Source organism: Athene noctua, chromosome 3, assembly GCF_965140245.1.
Source record: "Athene noctua chromosome 3, bAthNoc1.hap1.1, whole genome shotgun sequence".
NCBI lineage: Eukaryota > Metazoa > Chordata > Aves > Strigiformes > Strigidae > Athene > Athene noctua.
In genome coordinates, this window is record NC_134039.1 from 59,853,820 (window position 1) to 59,871,157 (window position 17,338).

The following is a 17,338-nucleotide window of genomic DNA, read 5'->3' on the forward strand; positions in this document are numbered from 1 at the left end:
ACTTCACTACTTAAACACTAATGTAATCTATTATAAACAAAATTGAAGGAAACTAATCATTCTAACAAGGACAATTCAAATATATCCAGGTCAATCAATTAATGCTTAATATAGCAACAGTCACTGAGTCTCTGGCCACTTTCTTCATTTGTTGACCTAAAATGACATTAGCACAGTTAAGACATAAATACACTTTCATCCCTTAACACCAAGTTCAATCACATTTTTCTAAAACGCCAAGTTCACAAAACTTGCTCATCACTGTGTTGTTATCCACATCTTGATTGTCCACATGGATCACTTGCTAGTAGGGATGCTAAAACCATCTGCTCTTCCAAAATCCTAAAAGAAAACAGAACTAAGGCCTCTGATTAAAACTCAAGCATCAAGTTAAAAGTCGGGAATTTATCCATTTGGCACTAATATGGTGAGTTCTTCCACTTTTATCTGAGGCCTCCCAGGTATGTAAACCCCTAGGTTTTACTAAGGTCATAGGCACAATGCCAGTCAAAGGTAACTTTACGATAACAGGTTAGCCTACATTTATTTTCAATGGGAACTGGCACTTGTGATTGTTAAATATAGGAGTATCACCATCTAGTAACCCCATAGGAAAAAATGCTCATATCTGTGGGTTCCCATATTTCTACAGCAGTTAATAACAATAAAAAGCCCACTTGTGATAACTCTGTTCCAGTTATGATGTGAGACATTGACATGTCTCTTAATCAAACTTTCAGTCCACTCAACTGTACTATTGGCTTGAGGATAATACACTGTATGAAACACCCATTTGATACCTTTTCCTCATGCCCAGTCTTGCACCACTGTAGCTGTGAAACATGATCTGTTGTCACTTTGAATACCATCAGGGGTGGGCAAGATACTAACCCATCCTTGCAAAACTCACTGCTTGGTGTCCGGTAGATGTGCCAACAGCTGTAGCCATAGTTAGTCCTGACACCACCTCTACTCCTACCAAGATATATTTCTTTCCATGAGATGGATTCAAAGGACCAATGTGATCAACTTGCTGGGTGCTCCAGAGCACCTTACCTTGTTTAATATGCTGGGCCATGGCTTGGTTTGGATGATTAGCCTTAAGCTTCACTTGATGTTGTAGACAAGCCATAAGAACTGCTTCACACATCTTCATTGACATGGGCCATCCCTGGGACCAACACTCATAGCAGATCTTTTTCCTCTGAGTAACCTTGCTTAATCTGTAGCCACTCAGCCAACTGATCCCAATCTTCTTTATCGCTATCAACTACCTTAATTTGGGCCAAACAATCTACCTTTTGATTACATCTTGTTGTAGGGGTCTTGTTTCTTGCATGGCCCTTTACCCACCCCACCTTTAGGGGTTGTGATCTACCTATTTCTAGCAAGTGTTGCCAATCCTCAGCTCTCCAAAAATTGTACAGCCCACTTCCCACTGATTAGATTCCCATTGGCAGATCCAGTCTGTAGCACCCTTATAAAGTTGCATGGGAGTCAGTATAAATCAGTGGCACTATTCTCTGCTGCCAGTGAAAGAGCATGCAGTTCTCCCACCTGTGCACTACCTCTCCCTCCTCTGTTTTACTGGTACCGATTTCCAAACCTACTGCTTTATACTGCAATTTTAATCCCACTCAGCAGGCAGATGCATCAGTAAACCACTATCTTTGTGTATCTGAATCTAATCAATTCAGGTGCCTCCTTGATGGGAGAAGGTTTATAGGGGTGGCCTAACAAAACCAAATCTGGATTTATAGCCTGTTGGAGTTTGGAGACTTTAACTGGACCCTCTCTTAATTGCAGTAACTAACTCTCTCTAAATAAGCATACCACTTATATACTGTGGCCTTCTGGGCTACCCTTTCACAAGGAGGTGATCCCTTAATCAAATTTAAAAGGAGGAAGGGGCCTTGTACAACAATATCCTGTGTGGTGTATAACCTCTCTGCTTCCTTAACTGCCCTACTAACTGAGAGAAGCCCCTTTTTCCCACTCTGAATACTGCTGCTCAGTTTCCTTAAATGAAGCAGAAGAAAATAGCAAAGACCTAGCTGGACCCCACAGTCCCTTCTGAAACACACCTCAATAGCTGGAGGCATATTCTGCAAATCCCCATTCCCCCCAATGCATCCTGTGGGAGTAAGGGCCCCAATCTCCAATAGGTCTTAAGTTTGTCCTTTACAGCCAGAGACCCCCAATATTTTAAAGTCTAACCTCACTCTGTTTTTTCCAAAGCAGATCACAAAAGATGATCAGTCACCAAAAACCTTTGTATATGCTTTCTCCAGTAACCCAACATACCTAGCAGCTGCTGTAAATCTGCCTTATTACCTACAATTCTTCCCTTTTCAATAACTGACAGAGTATCATCAGGTACTGCAACTGTTCAAGCCACCCACCAAGCTCCTAAAAAGTTTATTTCCCAGGATCTTGACATTTAGAGGGCCTATTCTTAGTTAAGATGTCCCAAATGGTTTCAACTACTTGCCCTACCAGTTCTTTAGGATCTCCACCAACCAAACTGTCATCTATATACTGATACATATGGACATCTGACAGCACTTCTACCATGAAGTTTGGCCAAAGCATTATAAGCAATAGTGAGGAAATGTTTATATTGTGGGAATCAAAGGTATATTGTGTCTGTTCCCAAGTAAAGACAAACTGAGACTTATCCTTTTTCCTTGGGGGAATCAAAAAATCCTAACTTAAATCTATCTTTAACACCTAAAGAGTCATCCATGGATGAGCAGCTGCCTCTGCTGTTACTATTGGTGTTATATTTGGGACAGCACCTGTTAAAGGTGGGACGTTACTATTCAGTCTCTAATAATCCATTGTTAGCCACCACCCCCCATCTGATTTATGGACTGGCCAAACTGGAGAATTATAAGGGGAATGCATATGACCATGATCTTGAGAAAAGAGAGATCATAAATATCTGTAAAATACCCTGTTTGACAGCAGTTGGCAATAGATAGAGACACATGGGTTACTTTAGATTGCAGTAATAAAGGAGCAACATACAAAATCCTTACATGAGTTACCCTTGTCCCTCTACCTCCAAAACTTCATGCTCTGCTATCTAGTAAACACCACCGTTTACCTGTCAAAACATCAAGTGCTAATATATTTCCCTTATAAGAGCTTAAAGCTGCCTCCACAGCTGTCATCCTCTTTTCCCTTGGTAACCAAAACTGCATTCACACTGTAGGACATGTCACACATTTATAATCTTCCTCCATGGTTTAAATCCTAACTCAGCGGATTGTTGTCTAAGATACTGATTTGGGTCCCTAGATCAGTTATAAATTCGAAACTTACCCATCTGGGACTCACAGGGATAAGGCTTCTTGTCAGTAGACCATTGGTAGAATTCACCATGCAGGGTAGGTGGCCTAACCCCTAAACCACATCATCTAGTTTTTTGACTCTCTTGATTCCCCTCTTGATGTCACAGAAGGCTTAAATTCCTCTTCCTGAGGGAGCATGTTTGCCTTCATTTCCTTTTGTTCTCAGGTTTTCCCTTCAGTAGTGCCCCCAGTACTAAGCCTTCCACCAGAGATCATTCCTTCCTAGATCATAAGGTGATCTGGACCTATCCTTAGGCAGTTCAAACTTTCTGCAAGGAGACTGCTCAGGGAGGAGTTTCGGACTGACTTCTGAACCTCCCAATTTCTGTCTGTGCCACCACCCGGGTCAATCCATCCCATCTCAAGCCCACAAGAAACTAGGTCATGTAATGCTTCCACCCATGTTAACACAAGCAGAAAAGGGGTTGGAGAGTTCTGCTGGTTCAGTGGCCCTTTGCACCCTTTCTATAAGGGACTGTACATGTATCTTTAAAGCATCTGGGAGCCCTCTAATAAGAGGTCTAAGGTGGCTGGGGCCCACCAGTGCAGCAGTCAGTATTCCATACTGCTCCCTCTCATACATTGTCTGAATATAAGAAGCCTTTTGTGCTCCCACTGCCAATTCTGACAGTCCCTTCACCTTGACAGTAATAGGTTCCCCCTTCTTAGGGTCTACACCCCCAGCCAGTAAGCCTCTGAAGGTGTTATTGACTGGTTACCTGTTGGCCTGTCACTTAAAAACACTCCAGAACCCTCCCACCTCATTGTCACTCAACAGAATTTGATTCCCACCTACCCCAACACCCTTAAAGAAACCCTCCCCAAATACTCTCTTTCAGTTTCACCTGGTTACACAAAAACTTAGTGTGAAGTTTGCTAAACTCAGGTCCTGTCCAGGAGTTCATACAGATAGTGTTTCAGGGGTTCCTGCCTTGTGGACCCATATGCCTTTCTGTTTGAATGAGTGGTTGTACATTTATTTCCTTCAATTCCTCTTTTTCATCCAAACTACTTTCATCAGATGTCCTCATTCCACTCCTCAAGGTCTACACTTGTAATTAATTTTTTAATCTGGACAATACTGGCACTTTTTTTTTCTCATGCCAACATAAATTCAGTTTTTTGTTCCAATAGCCACCTTCTCTCTCTCTTAACAATTCTATCCTTAAACAATCAATTTCCAATCATTTTTCTAAATTATCTTTCTTCACTACTGCAAAGTAATCTTGCACCTGAATCACACAGGTACCTAAGAAGATGCATGTGTTTCCTTTACTTCTCCAATCTCCAAAACTTCTGGGGCTCTGTTCCAACTTTCTCACAACTGCTACCAGATCAAACCACTTCTCCTTCACCCATTGTACACCTGGGGGAGAAGATACACAACTATGCCTCTGTAAGAACTCCTCTACCAACATCCTGCCAACTACACCAATTGAAGTGTTGCAGAAGCTCTCAAATAAGCAAATAATAATCAAAATAAAATTTATTTTCGACACAGTTGACCAGTGCTCTGCAACAGGTTCAGATGTCTGTGAGAGGAGAACAAAACTATCAATGCACAAACTCCTAGGGTTTAGCAATGGCCTAAAACACTCAATCACTCACCTAAAAAAACGAGGGCTCTCAACCTCAGAGAATTTTTTAGGATAGCATCCCAACTTGTAGAGGAAAGCTTAAGGAATTTCCTTGGGTGGCATCCTGACCCAAGGGGAGAGTCCTCAACCATGGCCCCACTGCTCCAGGGGACTCCATTTATACCCGAGCCAAACCTGATCTGTGGTCAGTATCAGCCCTGAGGACTCCAGTTACTGTAAAGCCCTGAGAACAAGAGCACTGAAAAAGGAAATCAACAGGTGCTACATTTCAGCAGCCAGAAAGCCCCATTTTCATCGTGCAGGTGCACCTGCCACAGAGTGTGGGCTTAAAAGCAAAAAAGGAAAAACCAGTGCTCCAATAATTTATGTCGTGGTTTAAAATTAAGGGGAACACATAGTCCTGCGTATAGCTTTTACTGTATATGGTAAGAACAAGGTCAGTGTCAACATCTGAAAGAACAATTCTCTTGCAGTACGTTTTCAGCTGAAGTAGATGAGATGGTAGATAGCCTTCTGAGGATTTTGTTTCAGTTTTCAAACTTTGATTGCTAATTTACTGTACTGCAGTAGTTGTGTGATCCATGCTGGAATTACATTATCTGTGACCTACTTTTCAAAATACCCTTTTCAGTGAATTAATCAAAACTTGTGCATTTAAAGCACTGTTACTTAACATTCAGCTACCACTTTGATTTTTAGGCTTGTCTTTGCATTATTAAAACTAGAGCTTTTTTCCTTTATTTACCAGGAATTATTTCTGCAATGGACTTTGTGCCCCAGACAGACTATTGCAGTTACTACTTTTTTAAAGCTATACTGATGATCAGTATTTTTAGATAGCTTTGAAGAGACGATGTGCTCTATAAATGTTATTATTTACTCTGAGAAGTAGTAACTCTATTCTGCGTGTTGTAAAAGACTTAAAAGGAAGCCTGTCTCTTACTCTGGGAAGAAGCCAATTAATGCATCTGCTGTATTTTATCTCCATCTACTGTGTTTCCATGTTTATAGAAAGAACCTTGTTTTTGACAAATTTGACTGTCACTAAGAACAGTAGAGATGATTTTAGTTGTGTGTTTGCTTAAAAGGATGGGTCTATATTTGAAGTGACATCTGATATCTTAATTCCTCCTGGTTCAGGCTAGACAGTATATGCAGATGCTACCAAAGGAGAAGCAGCCTGTCGCTGGCTCGGAAGGCGCACAGTACAGGAAGAAGCAGTTGGCTAAGCAGCTGCCTGCTCACGATCAGGATCCTTCAAAATGCCACGAGCTCTCCCCCAATGAGGTTAAGCAGATGGAACAATTTGTGAAGAAGTACAAAAATGAGGCGCTCGGCGTAGGAGATGTCAAGCTCCCTGGTGAAGTGGAAACAAGAGCTACTGACAAGAATCACTTGAACAGTGGCGACAGAGGCACTTCAGCTGCTGTAGGAGCGATGGAGGACAAGTCCCCAGATCAGAAGGCATCTCAGTATGTAAGTAAAAGAAAAGAAGGATAAAACAAGAAGGTATATTGCTATCCGAGTAGTCTCTTTAGTCATTTTAACCCAGTTAACTTGTTTATTAACTTGAAATAGTGAATATCTGGGGAGGGAAAGAAAGAAGGGGAACTGTAAAACATTGTGATTGTCTGCACAGAACCCTGGTTTCTGACAATATTTAGGGCATTGCAGCAAATAACTTCCTAGGGGACCTTTTCATCCTTGTTGCAAAAACATGTTAGTTTGGAGATCTAGTATAGCAGGGTGGCTTTCACAGAATAATCAAGAAATTTGTGTAGTCTTATGAACTAATGGCTTCACTTTTCTCCTCTTGAAGAGTTTAGTTTAATTTTAGAAGCCTGTCTCCTCCTCTTTCTTGGAAGAGCACCAAAATTATCCACTTAACAAATTCTGTTTAAAATTAAAAGAAACTAAGAAATAATAAAGTAACACCTCTCCCATCCATGTTCAACAAGCCAAGCTGTATAATGGCTGTTTTGACTAGCCTTCTTTTCTTATTCAAGAAAAGGATTTTTTTTTTTATTTGGCATCTGATTTCTGCCTTGTAATAGTAGAACAAAAAGTAACCTGTGTAAAATTACCCAGTTTTGATTGATATTTCTAAAACTATGGCCTTAATAAAGTATTTCTGACATGACTTGCTAATTTCTGCTGTGCAAGTCTCTGCTACCAATCATGAAAACAAAATAGGGGTAGGATTACTGAAGTAACATTATGTTCGTTTAGTGAAGACAGACCTTCATTTCAGAGTGGCAAAAGCTCCTGTAACTTGTTTTCCAGAAATGTTGCTATTATACGTATGAATACCAAAATTTAGTTGTCTCCAGGTCACTTATAGGAAATGAATATACAAGTTTTAGATGGAGATAAAAGTTTGTTAATATGGTTGTAGAATATGACTTTCAGTGTTATTGGGGGTTGTGGTGCGCTTTTCTGTGTGGTTTTGTTGTTGTTTGTGTTTTAAACTAACAGTGTATTACTTTTGATGTAATTCGTATGGAATATAAACCCAACACTTAAGTTTTAGCTTTGAACATGGCCACTTGCTTTTATCACACATATGCTGTGCCATTTGGTTACCTGTAGCTACTTTCTAAAATTAAGTATTCAGTTATTTTTGCCATTATCTAGTCATGGAGATTCTAAGATACTAAGAAGTTAATTTTTCATGTCTTGATTGGGTTGCTGTCATTTTGTCTTAACTCAGCCTCTTCTGCTGAGTTACTCTAGTTTCACCACAGCAATTCTTTGCCTGTCTCCTTGAAAGAGACCTACAGGAATACACATCTTCTGTTGTACCCTGTTGGCTAACTGGCTTGGAATACATCAAGTCAAGGGCAGGAGGCACTCTGACATCTTGAATAATTTTATCTAAAGCTGCTTCATTTTTACGTTACATCTACTGATCACTTCCAAGTACCTGAGTATACGTCCTACTGTTTGAGCCAGGCATGTCTCATCACTGTGGGCAGTGATTTAGAAAGAGACTTCGAAGTATTTCGTAGTGTAAGTTAACATGTCAGTTGCTTATCTATTGTTAGGTACTGAGTTTACCCTGGGCCAAATAGTCAGGATTTAAATATATATTTATTTTTACGGGGTTTTTTCTGATTTCTACAGTGTGACTTAGTATCAGCTACATGTCGTAGCATTATCTAAACTTCCTTTTTTTTTTAACAGTTCAAAATAAACCAATACAGAGAAGAGCTTTAAATACCTTGCAGAAGAATTGCCGTCCTTGTCTACACTTTTTTCTATCCATTAGTTCTGCATCTTTGCTCTCCAAATTTTCATGTATGTTGTCTTTCAGACTAAGTCTGAAAGCATGTATTCCTGTAGCTGTGGTAAATGTAATCTCTTGAAAAATTGATTTTAATTACAGGAATGGATTGCAATTCTTTTAAAACTCATTTAAAAACAACAAAATGCAAACAATGAGCTCTCCACTATTAATGTAAATATATCTATAATAATTGCCTCTGTGTTTAAAAAAAATAAATGCATTTCACCATGGCTGAAAGCTGAAAAACAGAAAAATGGATATTCAGCGTATTTTCATCTTGTAAAGGAGCAGATCTCTTTATGCACCTTCTAACCACCTAGGCTGGGGATGCTGAATATGGTAGATAAATGCCTTGCCCTCATCTGGGTCCAACTACTAAACCTTCCAATCTGACTCCTCTTGGAGTATGAGGTCTGAAGTAGAAAGAGGCAAAAAGCTTTATATGCATATATATTTAAACTTTCCCTTTCGTTAGTTCCTCTTTCACTCTGTTCCAAACTGTTCTTTCTCCCCTTTTGATGTCTTTCTATGTGTATTTTGAAATTGCTTGTATGAAACAAGTGTGGGGATCTGATCAATGTGCTTTACAGCCGAGACACTTTATATATGTTTGGGCTTTTTTATACATATGCACATACACAAGTGAAAAAGCCATTTGTGGCTGGGCTTGTAGTGATGTGAATCATAGAGGAAACCTTCCCAGGCTGTTCAGCCCAGTCCACAGACCAACTGGAGTGCAGGAAATGCCAAACTGGTGATTAAACTGTAGATAAAAATTTTTGTTTCAGTAACATAAACCATGTGTGTTTTTTGACTGGATGACAAAGCCACCTCTGTAAGCAGGTATAGGGCAGAAGACTGACTGAACTTTCTGGAACTATATATTTGTGGTGTAGCTGCTGCGTTCATAAACTTTGTAGTTCCTTTTTGATAATCACTCTCCCCATCCTAAGATTAATCACTAACTGTTGGACAGCAGCCATTAGTAACTAGCATCCCTAGAACACAGCTTTAAACGGGATCAGTTTGAAACATTAACAATTTTTTTTTTTTTTGTTACTAGTGATGCAGATATGTCTTGACCTTGTCATGACCTATAAGTATATCCATTTCTAGTGTGTTCTAGTCGTAGTCTAGTTAGTTTTGGAGGCTCTTTATTCACGAGTATGTGAGGCTTATAAAATTAATTCTAATTGCTTGTTGGGTTTTTTTTAAGAACCGGACTGTAGTTGCAAGAATGTGAATATGGCAAAAAATAATAATCCATTTAAGTAGCCCTAGCGCTATGTTAGTAGAATGTGCATCACCTTGAATTGTTTAGTTAAACCTGTACCTGTGGCATCATGTCACACCACTATCTGGTCATGGGACTAAACTAATGCTTTCATTTCAGTCTGGGAAGGTGGTATTTATTAAATGTCAGTACTATGTAATTGTTATAAATGTACCTCTTCAAAAACATACTTAACTTGGTAATAACCTCTTTTCAGTCCTGCTATCGCTGCAAACTGAACATGAAAGAAGGTGACCCAGCTGTCTACGCAGAACGTGCTGGGTATGACAAATTGTGGCACCCAGCTTGTTTTGTCTGTTGCACCTGCAGTGAACTTCTAGTAGATATGATCTATTTCTGGAAGAATGGTAACCTGTACTGTGGAAGACATTACTGTGATAGCGAAAAACCCCGCTGTGCTGGATGTGATGAGGTAGGAAATATCTTAGTCCTTTGTTTTGGCACACAGGTTTGCTCCCCTGAGAAGATTTTTAGTAATCACATAAGTGCAGGGAGATGATGTACTTCACCAGTTTTAGCTACTTGTAGTTGCGAGGAACTGACACTGATATGGACACTCCACATTCAGGAAGATCCATAGTTTGCTTTAGATTTGATGGGGATTTTGTGCAGTCTAGAGGGACATAGGATGTAATACATGAGTGCAAATTTTTGTGCAGACCCAGTTACGCAGTTGTTTCCCCATGAAGGGTCACTAGGGGGAGCGCCTTACTAAATTACACCTTGTGCAGCATACAGAGAGCAGCCTGCCTGGTGTCTTTGGCATCTATTGATTCAATAAATGAAATGGAAGCTTCTGGGAAACAATCAAACAAGTGAATGCATTCATTTTGTTGTTGAAATAATTTGAGACTCTGGAATCATCAGGAGTTCCTTGGAAATTATGAAACATCCTGCGGATGTCTTTATTCAAATGCATATATTAATATTTGTTTCTATCTTCCTAATAGTTGATATTCAGCAATGAATATACTCAAGCAGAAGGTCAAAACTGGCACCTGAAACACTTCTGCTGTTTTGACTGTGATTGTGTTTTGGCTGGGGAAATCTATGTAATGGTGAATGACAAGCCAGTCTGCAAACCCTGCTATGTGAAGAACCATGCTGCAGTAAGTTCCTTACAGACGTGTTGGTGCTGTGAAAGAAGGGCACATACATTTACAGAGCTTGAAACTCTTACTTTCTTCCAGTGTGGGAGTATATGACTATAAACTGAATGCAAGTTTAGGCTCAAGTCGATCATCTTTTTCCCTTTGAAAAAAAAAAAACAAAAAAACCCCCAAAACAACCAACCTTAAAAGCAGACAGGTATTTTGTCAATTCGAATTGACAACAAATGCCACTGGCGAGAGAGGAGGCTGTTCTGAAAATACCGTTAACTTTGCCAGTGGTGAAGCAGGATTTTGTAGCAAGAGGAGGAAGGTAGGTGAAGATGAGCAATGCTGCTAAACATTTATTTTGTGTCAATCATAGTTCATTGTGACCAGTGGGATTCAGCTTCAGCTGTTCTGCTAAAAGCCTGTAGTTGCAACTGCAATCTAGCTACTTTGTTTCTTTGTATTTCTAACCCCATGAGTTATAAAGGAGAGCGACTGACAGGATAAAGCTAGAAGTTTGAGAAAAGATGGTAGTTCTTGATTCCTAGGAAGTCTGATTTGAGATGATGGTCCCATTCATATCTACCAATGAACTAGCTGTTAGTTGGGAGTTCAGGCTAATGTGCATCTAGACTGTTTTATATAGTTAATGGAGGGAAAAACTGTTATCTCCAGCTGGCAGTTAATAATCTTCTGAGGTAGGTGTGAGGAATTATCTTTTGGAGAGGCTTTTTTCCTCTTAAAACATAATCTCCCTTGAGATCCAAATGATAATTTTTGGCAACCAGATTTTAAGATGAATTACATCCAAGACTTTCTAGTAATCTTTAGTTCTTTGGTATTGCTTTACAGCTGCACAGGAAGATTTGTAACTAATCTTTTGAACTGTATGGGTTAATATATGAAGATCCCTGCTGTTTGGCACAAGTTTTTAACATTATTTGGGCACTGGGAAATCCTAACCATCATAACTGTCTAAGTTTAGCCCCAGCAGCAACTAATTTTTGTGCATTTTATTATTTTGTTTTGGGTCCTCGATTGCATTATGATTGGAATCTCTTCTTTAAAATAAAGGAAAATCAAAAACTGGAGACTTATTTCAAAGGCTTCTTCTAACACCTGCCTCTCTTTTCCAAAAACATATAAGAATTCCAGCTTTTATTGGAGTTGTAGAGAGGATGTGTATGCTTCATTTCAGTGTCATTTTGTTTCTAAACAGATCTGCCAAGGCTGTCATAATGCTATAGATCCAGAAGTTCAGCGTGTGACATACAACAACTTCAACTGGCATGCTACGCAGGAATGCTTCTTGTGTTCCTGTTGCAGCAAGTGTCTAATTGGCCAGAAGTTCATGCCGGTGGAAGGGATGGTCTTTTGCTCAGTGGAATGTAAGAAAAAGATGATGTCTTAAGAGAAGACATGCACAGAACCAAGCATTGCTGCGTTCCAAAGGCTCTTGCATTTCTACTGTAAAATGTATAGTATTGGGGCATTTGAAGTTATTGGAAGTATTAAATAGCATTTTCCCAAAGATTTTTTTTTACCAACTAAAACTTGCTATGTAATCTTCATTTCTGAGTCATAATAATACTTTCCTTTTTGGAATATTGTTCCTGAGTCTTAAGTCAAATTACTTTGTATCCAGAAATGCAAGAGAAAATGTGTAATGAACTATCTACACTTTAAGGGAGCTGTTCATTGTGAAGGATCTTTTTGCTATATCTTGTCTAATGGAAGAAGAAAATGTGAAAACGCTCCAATTTTTCTTGTTTTGTATGATAAATGTAACTCTTTCACTTTTGGTCTCACTAATTTATCATTTTTATAGTTTCCCTGCTTTCATCAAGCACTTTAGACAAAATGATCAGCTTTACTGCCACATACAGTTTTGTTGTCTAGACCTCAAGTCTGCAGGGAAAATGAAGCTTAAAAAAAAAGTTGCCTGTAACCACTTGCTGCTTGCTGACACATGGCTTCTTGAGGGATAGTGATTACTCTCACATTCATTTGTAAAGTAACTCTGCACCAATAGAAAACTGTATTGGCTCATGTTTCTCTTTCTTACAATTGTTTGTGCCTGGAAAAGTTTTCATTTTATGAATATTGAAGTTACTTTACGGATTTTTTGGGGGTAGGGAAGTGAAGAAATTATAAGAGGAGGTCTTGCCCAGATTTAAAAAAAAAAATTAAAAATCCACAGCATTAGTGGGTGTCACTTATCCTTTCAGAACTGGCTTCTGTTTTTTCATGAATGTTCTTTTCATAAATTGTGCCTTCTATCAGAGGGGTGTGGCACACAATACTGTATGCATTTCCAGGAATGTAATTCTGTAAAAGGATCACACTTAGGCTTTTGATTTGTAAGTTCTTAACCAAAGCACGAAGAAGTCTTTCCCAGAAGACTTCCAGTATTTGAGTGAAAAAAATCACAGCTGTATATTAGCTTTGCATAGTAGATAAACCAAATGTGTTGTTCTCTTTCTTAAGAATTACAGATCTACAGTGAAACTTATTAGCTATCTTTGTGCCAAACACTGAATGGAGAGTCTTTGGCCTAAAAAAAAGAAATATTTTTTTTAAATCTATGCAATTCTTTTGTTCAGGTCTTTCAAGTTTTGTGGTGGCTGTGTTGTAACACTTACAAATAAAAATTAGTGTTGTTCACTTGACTTGTGTACTAATTGTGGTCTTGATGAATCCCCTTTAGGGGAGGCAAAGAGGAGGGGAAATGTTTCCATTCTTCTCTCCAGCTTTGACTTTATTTCCAAAAAAAATTTAAGACCTGTATTACTGTAAAGTGCTTACTGTCTTATATAATATTGTGTGCTTATAGGTGTAAAACAATGAGTATTGTTCCAACAAATACACAACTCCAGAACTTTGTGTGAATTTACTTTTTGTTCACATAAACTGTGGCCTTAAGTATATTTTAGGACACAGCATAGGAAGTTTTGAATTCACACAGGTGAGCTAATGTGCTGAGAAAATAAAGTGCATTGTGATCCTTTGAGTACTGCAAAAATAAGACACTGGTGTGAGATACATAGTTCATATGTTGTCTGTATCAAGATGCAAACTATAGGTCCATGTTCTGGAAGCCTGTACAGCTTTTCTCAGGGATCCTCAGGATGTACAAAATAATGTATGTCTTTCAGCTCATACCAATGGGGCTGTATTCATGCCAGATTTGCAGTTTTAAACCAAGGAAAACCAGGATCCTTCAGTAGGATAAGATTTAAGTGCTCTTTGATCTGTAGCACGACATGCTGTGGGTATGCCATTTGGGTGGTGGGATGAGGTCTTATTTAATGATTGTAAGATGGCTTAACAGTGCCTGAGTTTTGTTTGTCTTGAGTGTACCTGTTCTCACCCACTCACTAACATTTATTCTAGAAGATGCAGCTGATCCTTATGAAGAACTCTTTCTGAAAAGCTGTTGTGCAACTTCTCCTTCACTTCCTTTGCCACCCAATATAAGAGCTTTATTTCTCCTTAGTTGTACTAATGGCAGTCTTACTTTTCACTTTAAATCTTGTTCTGTGCAGTTTTGTTTGTTAAACGTTATTATTGTATAACCTTCATTTAAAAGGATGAGCAGGCACTACCTCAGGATGTTACTTATTCCATCAAGACAGAATTGCTAAGGAAATTCATACCAAACCAAACATTTCAATAGTCCATCACCATCTGGGACTGTCTTTTTCCATGCCTATTCTCAAGCATGCTGACTTACTGTCCTTTACCTAGCTCTCTTCTTGAGAATCCTCCCTTGCCTGCTTGATCTTTTCTGGCTCTCTTCCCTGGAACCTGATGTATCTATGTGTTTCTGCTACAGGGTAGCCAAAATTTAATCTATGCCCATGCAGTAACTGGAAAGGATCATGTCATAGGAAGGTCAAGTGTAATGTGCAGAAGATACAGGGGGGACACAGATACTGCTGTGTGACTACACAATAGATCAGGAGATGATTAGGACTGCTAAACAGTTCTTGTAATGATCTAGGAAGGAATTTATGTTCCTGAAGATAATGCATTTTGTGTTAGCTGAAAGATATGTCAAGATACTGGAGCTTGAAAATAAGTATTAAGGAGCTTCTATTTTGTCACTGCCTTAAAAATATTGGCAGTTAAGTGTTGGTGTTTTTTCCTCATGTATTTTTTTCCTATTTTACCATGGAGGTCCATTTGGATCTATTTATCTTAGTAAGCTAATAATAGAATCTGGAAGCTTTTGCATACTTCAGTCAAAGTACAAACTTTGCAGATGAAATTTTGAACTCAGAAGTATGAAAGTTGAAGTTCTATGCTTAAGAGTAGAATTTTGTTGGTAAGAAAGCCTTATAAACACTCATTATAACAACACACTCTTCAGAAATAGTTAATAGACTGTAAGAAACAGCCTGAAGAAGCACTTAGCCAGCTCTATTTATCGTGCTACTGCCAGAGTGACATACTTGATTTTAACTCTTCGTATGTTAAGCACCAAATGAAGACAAAGATTCTCAAAAGAAGACAAGTTTGGCCTTGCCACTATTAGCGTGTGTGAGGAGGAAAAGCCCAAATTTACCTTCAGGATGTAGCTTTCTGCCTGTGTTACCTCTATGTTCTGTGTTGCATTTTACATGACTACTGTGACAATGTTGGGTATTGTGACTCAAATTTTAAAGTTTTTAGAGTAGAGTTGTGTTTTTAGCAACTGGACATGAAGAGTAAGTAGGGTTATACCGTAGAACAACTTAACAATAGGGGTTAAACGAAAGTGGGATGCAGCTTAAGCACCAAAAGTGCACCTGAGGGAACCAAAGAGACCATCCTGTCACTGACCTAATTGGGACATCTGGTAACTTGATTTTTCTTTTCCATATGGCAGCAGCAGTCAGCCTTTTCAAAGAACCCTTAAAATTACCAGGTTTCTCTCCATTCATGCATCTAACATTCCCTGAAATTCTGAAATTTGCCTAGTGCCTCAAAATTACAGATAATGTTGAGATTATTGGTAAATCTTGCTTCACTTAACCTGTTGATAACCTTGACTGGAGCATCTAGGTGTTACCTGCTGGTTGACTGCATAGCTCAGGCACCCAGGAGGCCCATTGCACAAGCATTGCAACACAGCCTCTTCCATACTCGAGAGCAAAGAAGGTCTGTGGCACTCTGAGTATGCATATTTCCCACTGCTTTCCAGGAGATATGGATGTTTATGCACATGACAGGCTTTTAGCACACTTACATTTTAATCTTTTTTTTTAATCCCTTCATGTAGTAAAACTCACTTGTATATGTCATTCCAAATATTAGTGTATTAATTGGAGTCTTTACAGTCTAGATGAGGAAAAAGTGGTAACACCATTGTAACTCTTATGGTACGAAGCAAAAGGTTTTATTTATTATTTAATTCATGACTTGCTGCTACAAAAACACATTTGATGTGAACTCCAGGCAAAATATTTCCTTTCTCTGGGAAGAGGTAAAGTCAAGGCCAATTCAGTTCTATATAGGATGGTATTTTGGAGGACACCTTAGCATACAGATGCCATTAGCTTTGGATTTCATGAGACCACTACTAACTACCATTATATAATCAGAATATACAGTATTGCCTTTTATTTAAGGAAGGATTATCCTGTGGGTCTGTAAAGTCCAGGCTGGCAAAGGCTTTGCAAAAACTTTAGAAGAATGAAGCTAAATAAATGCATCTTTGAATTAGTAACAAATATTTATACATTGTAGGAATAACCTGTAACTTTCATTGAGATTAGGATTGCATCTTAAATTTACTATGGTTATACATATCCTAAAAAGAAAAGAAAAACATACTTTAAGCAGCTTTTAATTTCTGTTTTTACCTCTGGAAATCTAATGTCTGTGTCTTAAAATACAAGCTAATGAGCAATCAACACTGCAACTTCCCCTTTTCTTGCAAATCCTAGGTTTTGAGGGTTACAAAACACAGTTGATGTGAAGCAAAATTATCTGTTGACATAATGACCATTAGCACAAAACTATTTATATAAGTTGAGGTGCCTGGAAGCTCTAGCCTATACATTTCCAGAACTGGTGAGGCAGGGGTGGCAGGATGGTAATGCTTGGTTTAACAACCTCTGCCAAGTTTAGCATGGGTTTGGGATGATAGATCTAGCAATGAGTGGCAAAGAGGAGGCTGGCAGTCCAGGAAAGTATTAACAGTTCAACTAGCAGCAGGCTCTCCAAGGAATAGGGGCACAATGGCTGTCCTGTAAGAACAGATGAAAGGAGCTAGTATGAGGACGCAGCAGTTCAAAAATTTGAGAATTCCTGTATGATATCCTTGGGTTCTGGGTGTGCTTTCCCACCACAGCAGAGCCCCATACCTTGTGACAGCAAAAAGTCATAAAAATCACCTCCACAAGATCAGTCCACTGGTGCCAGTGGGGTGTCCTTTCCCAGCCCAAGCAAAACACTAAGAGAAGATTCCAGTGTGACTAACATCAGTATATATGAATGCTTTTGTGTATGATGGAAAAGGATGTGACAGGCCAATAGAAAATCTTTTGCTAGGCCTCCACACCTCTTCATGTGTCAGGACTGTAGAGTGCCCCATTTTATCCCAGAACTGACAGGAACCCAGTCCAACGGGTGGTATAAGGCATGCTGCCCATATACCTGCCATACTCCATTGAGCACAAAGATTATTTTCATTACAGTTTTCTGTGTGGAACACAAGGAGC

The 17,338-nt window shown here is 39.0% G+C and overlaps 1 protein-coding gene across 1 annotated transcript in view; it reads left to right on the plus strand.

The window, feature by feature from the left end:
• TES (testin LIM domain protein) overlaps positions 1–13,254 on the plus strand; it is a 33,805-nt gene extending 20,551 nt beyond the window's left edge. The window contains exons 4-7 of the mRNA XM_074901557.1: positions 6,095–6,430; positions 9,731–9,946; positions 10,485–10,643; positions 11,851–13,254. Coding sequence (XP_074757658.1) covers positions 6,095–6,430; positions 9,731–9,946; positions 10,485–10,643; positions 11,851–12,042 — 903 coding nt within the window. The 3' untranslated portion in view covers positions 12,043–13,254. The remainder of the gene's footprint in view (positions 1–6,094; positions 6,431–9,730; positions 9,947–10,484; positions 10,644–11,850) is intronic.
• The last annotated feature ends 4,084 nt before the right edge of the window (positions 13,255–17,338 follow it).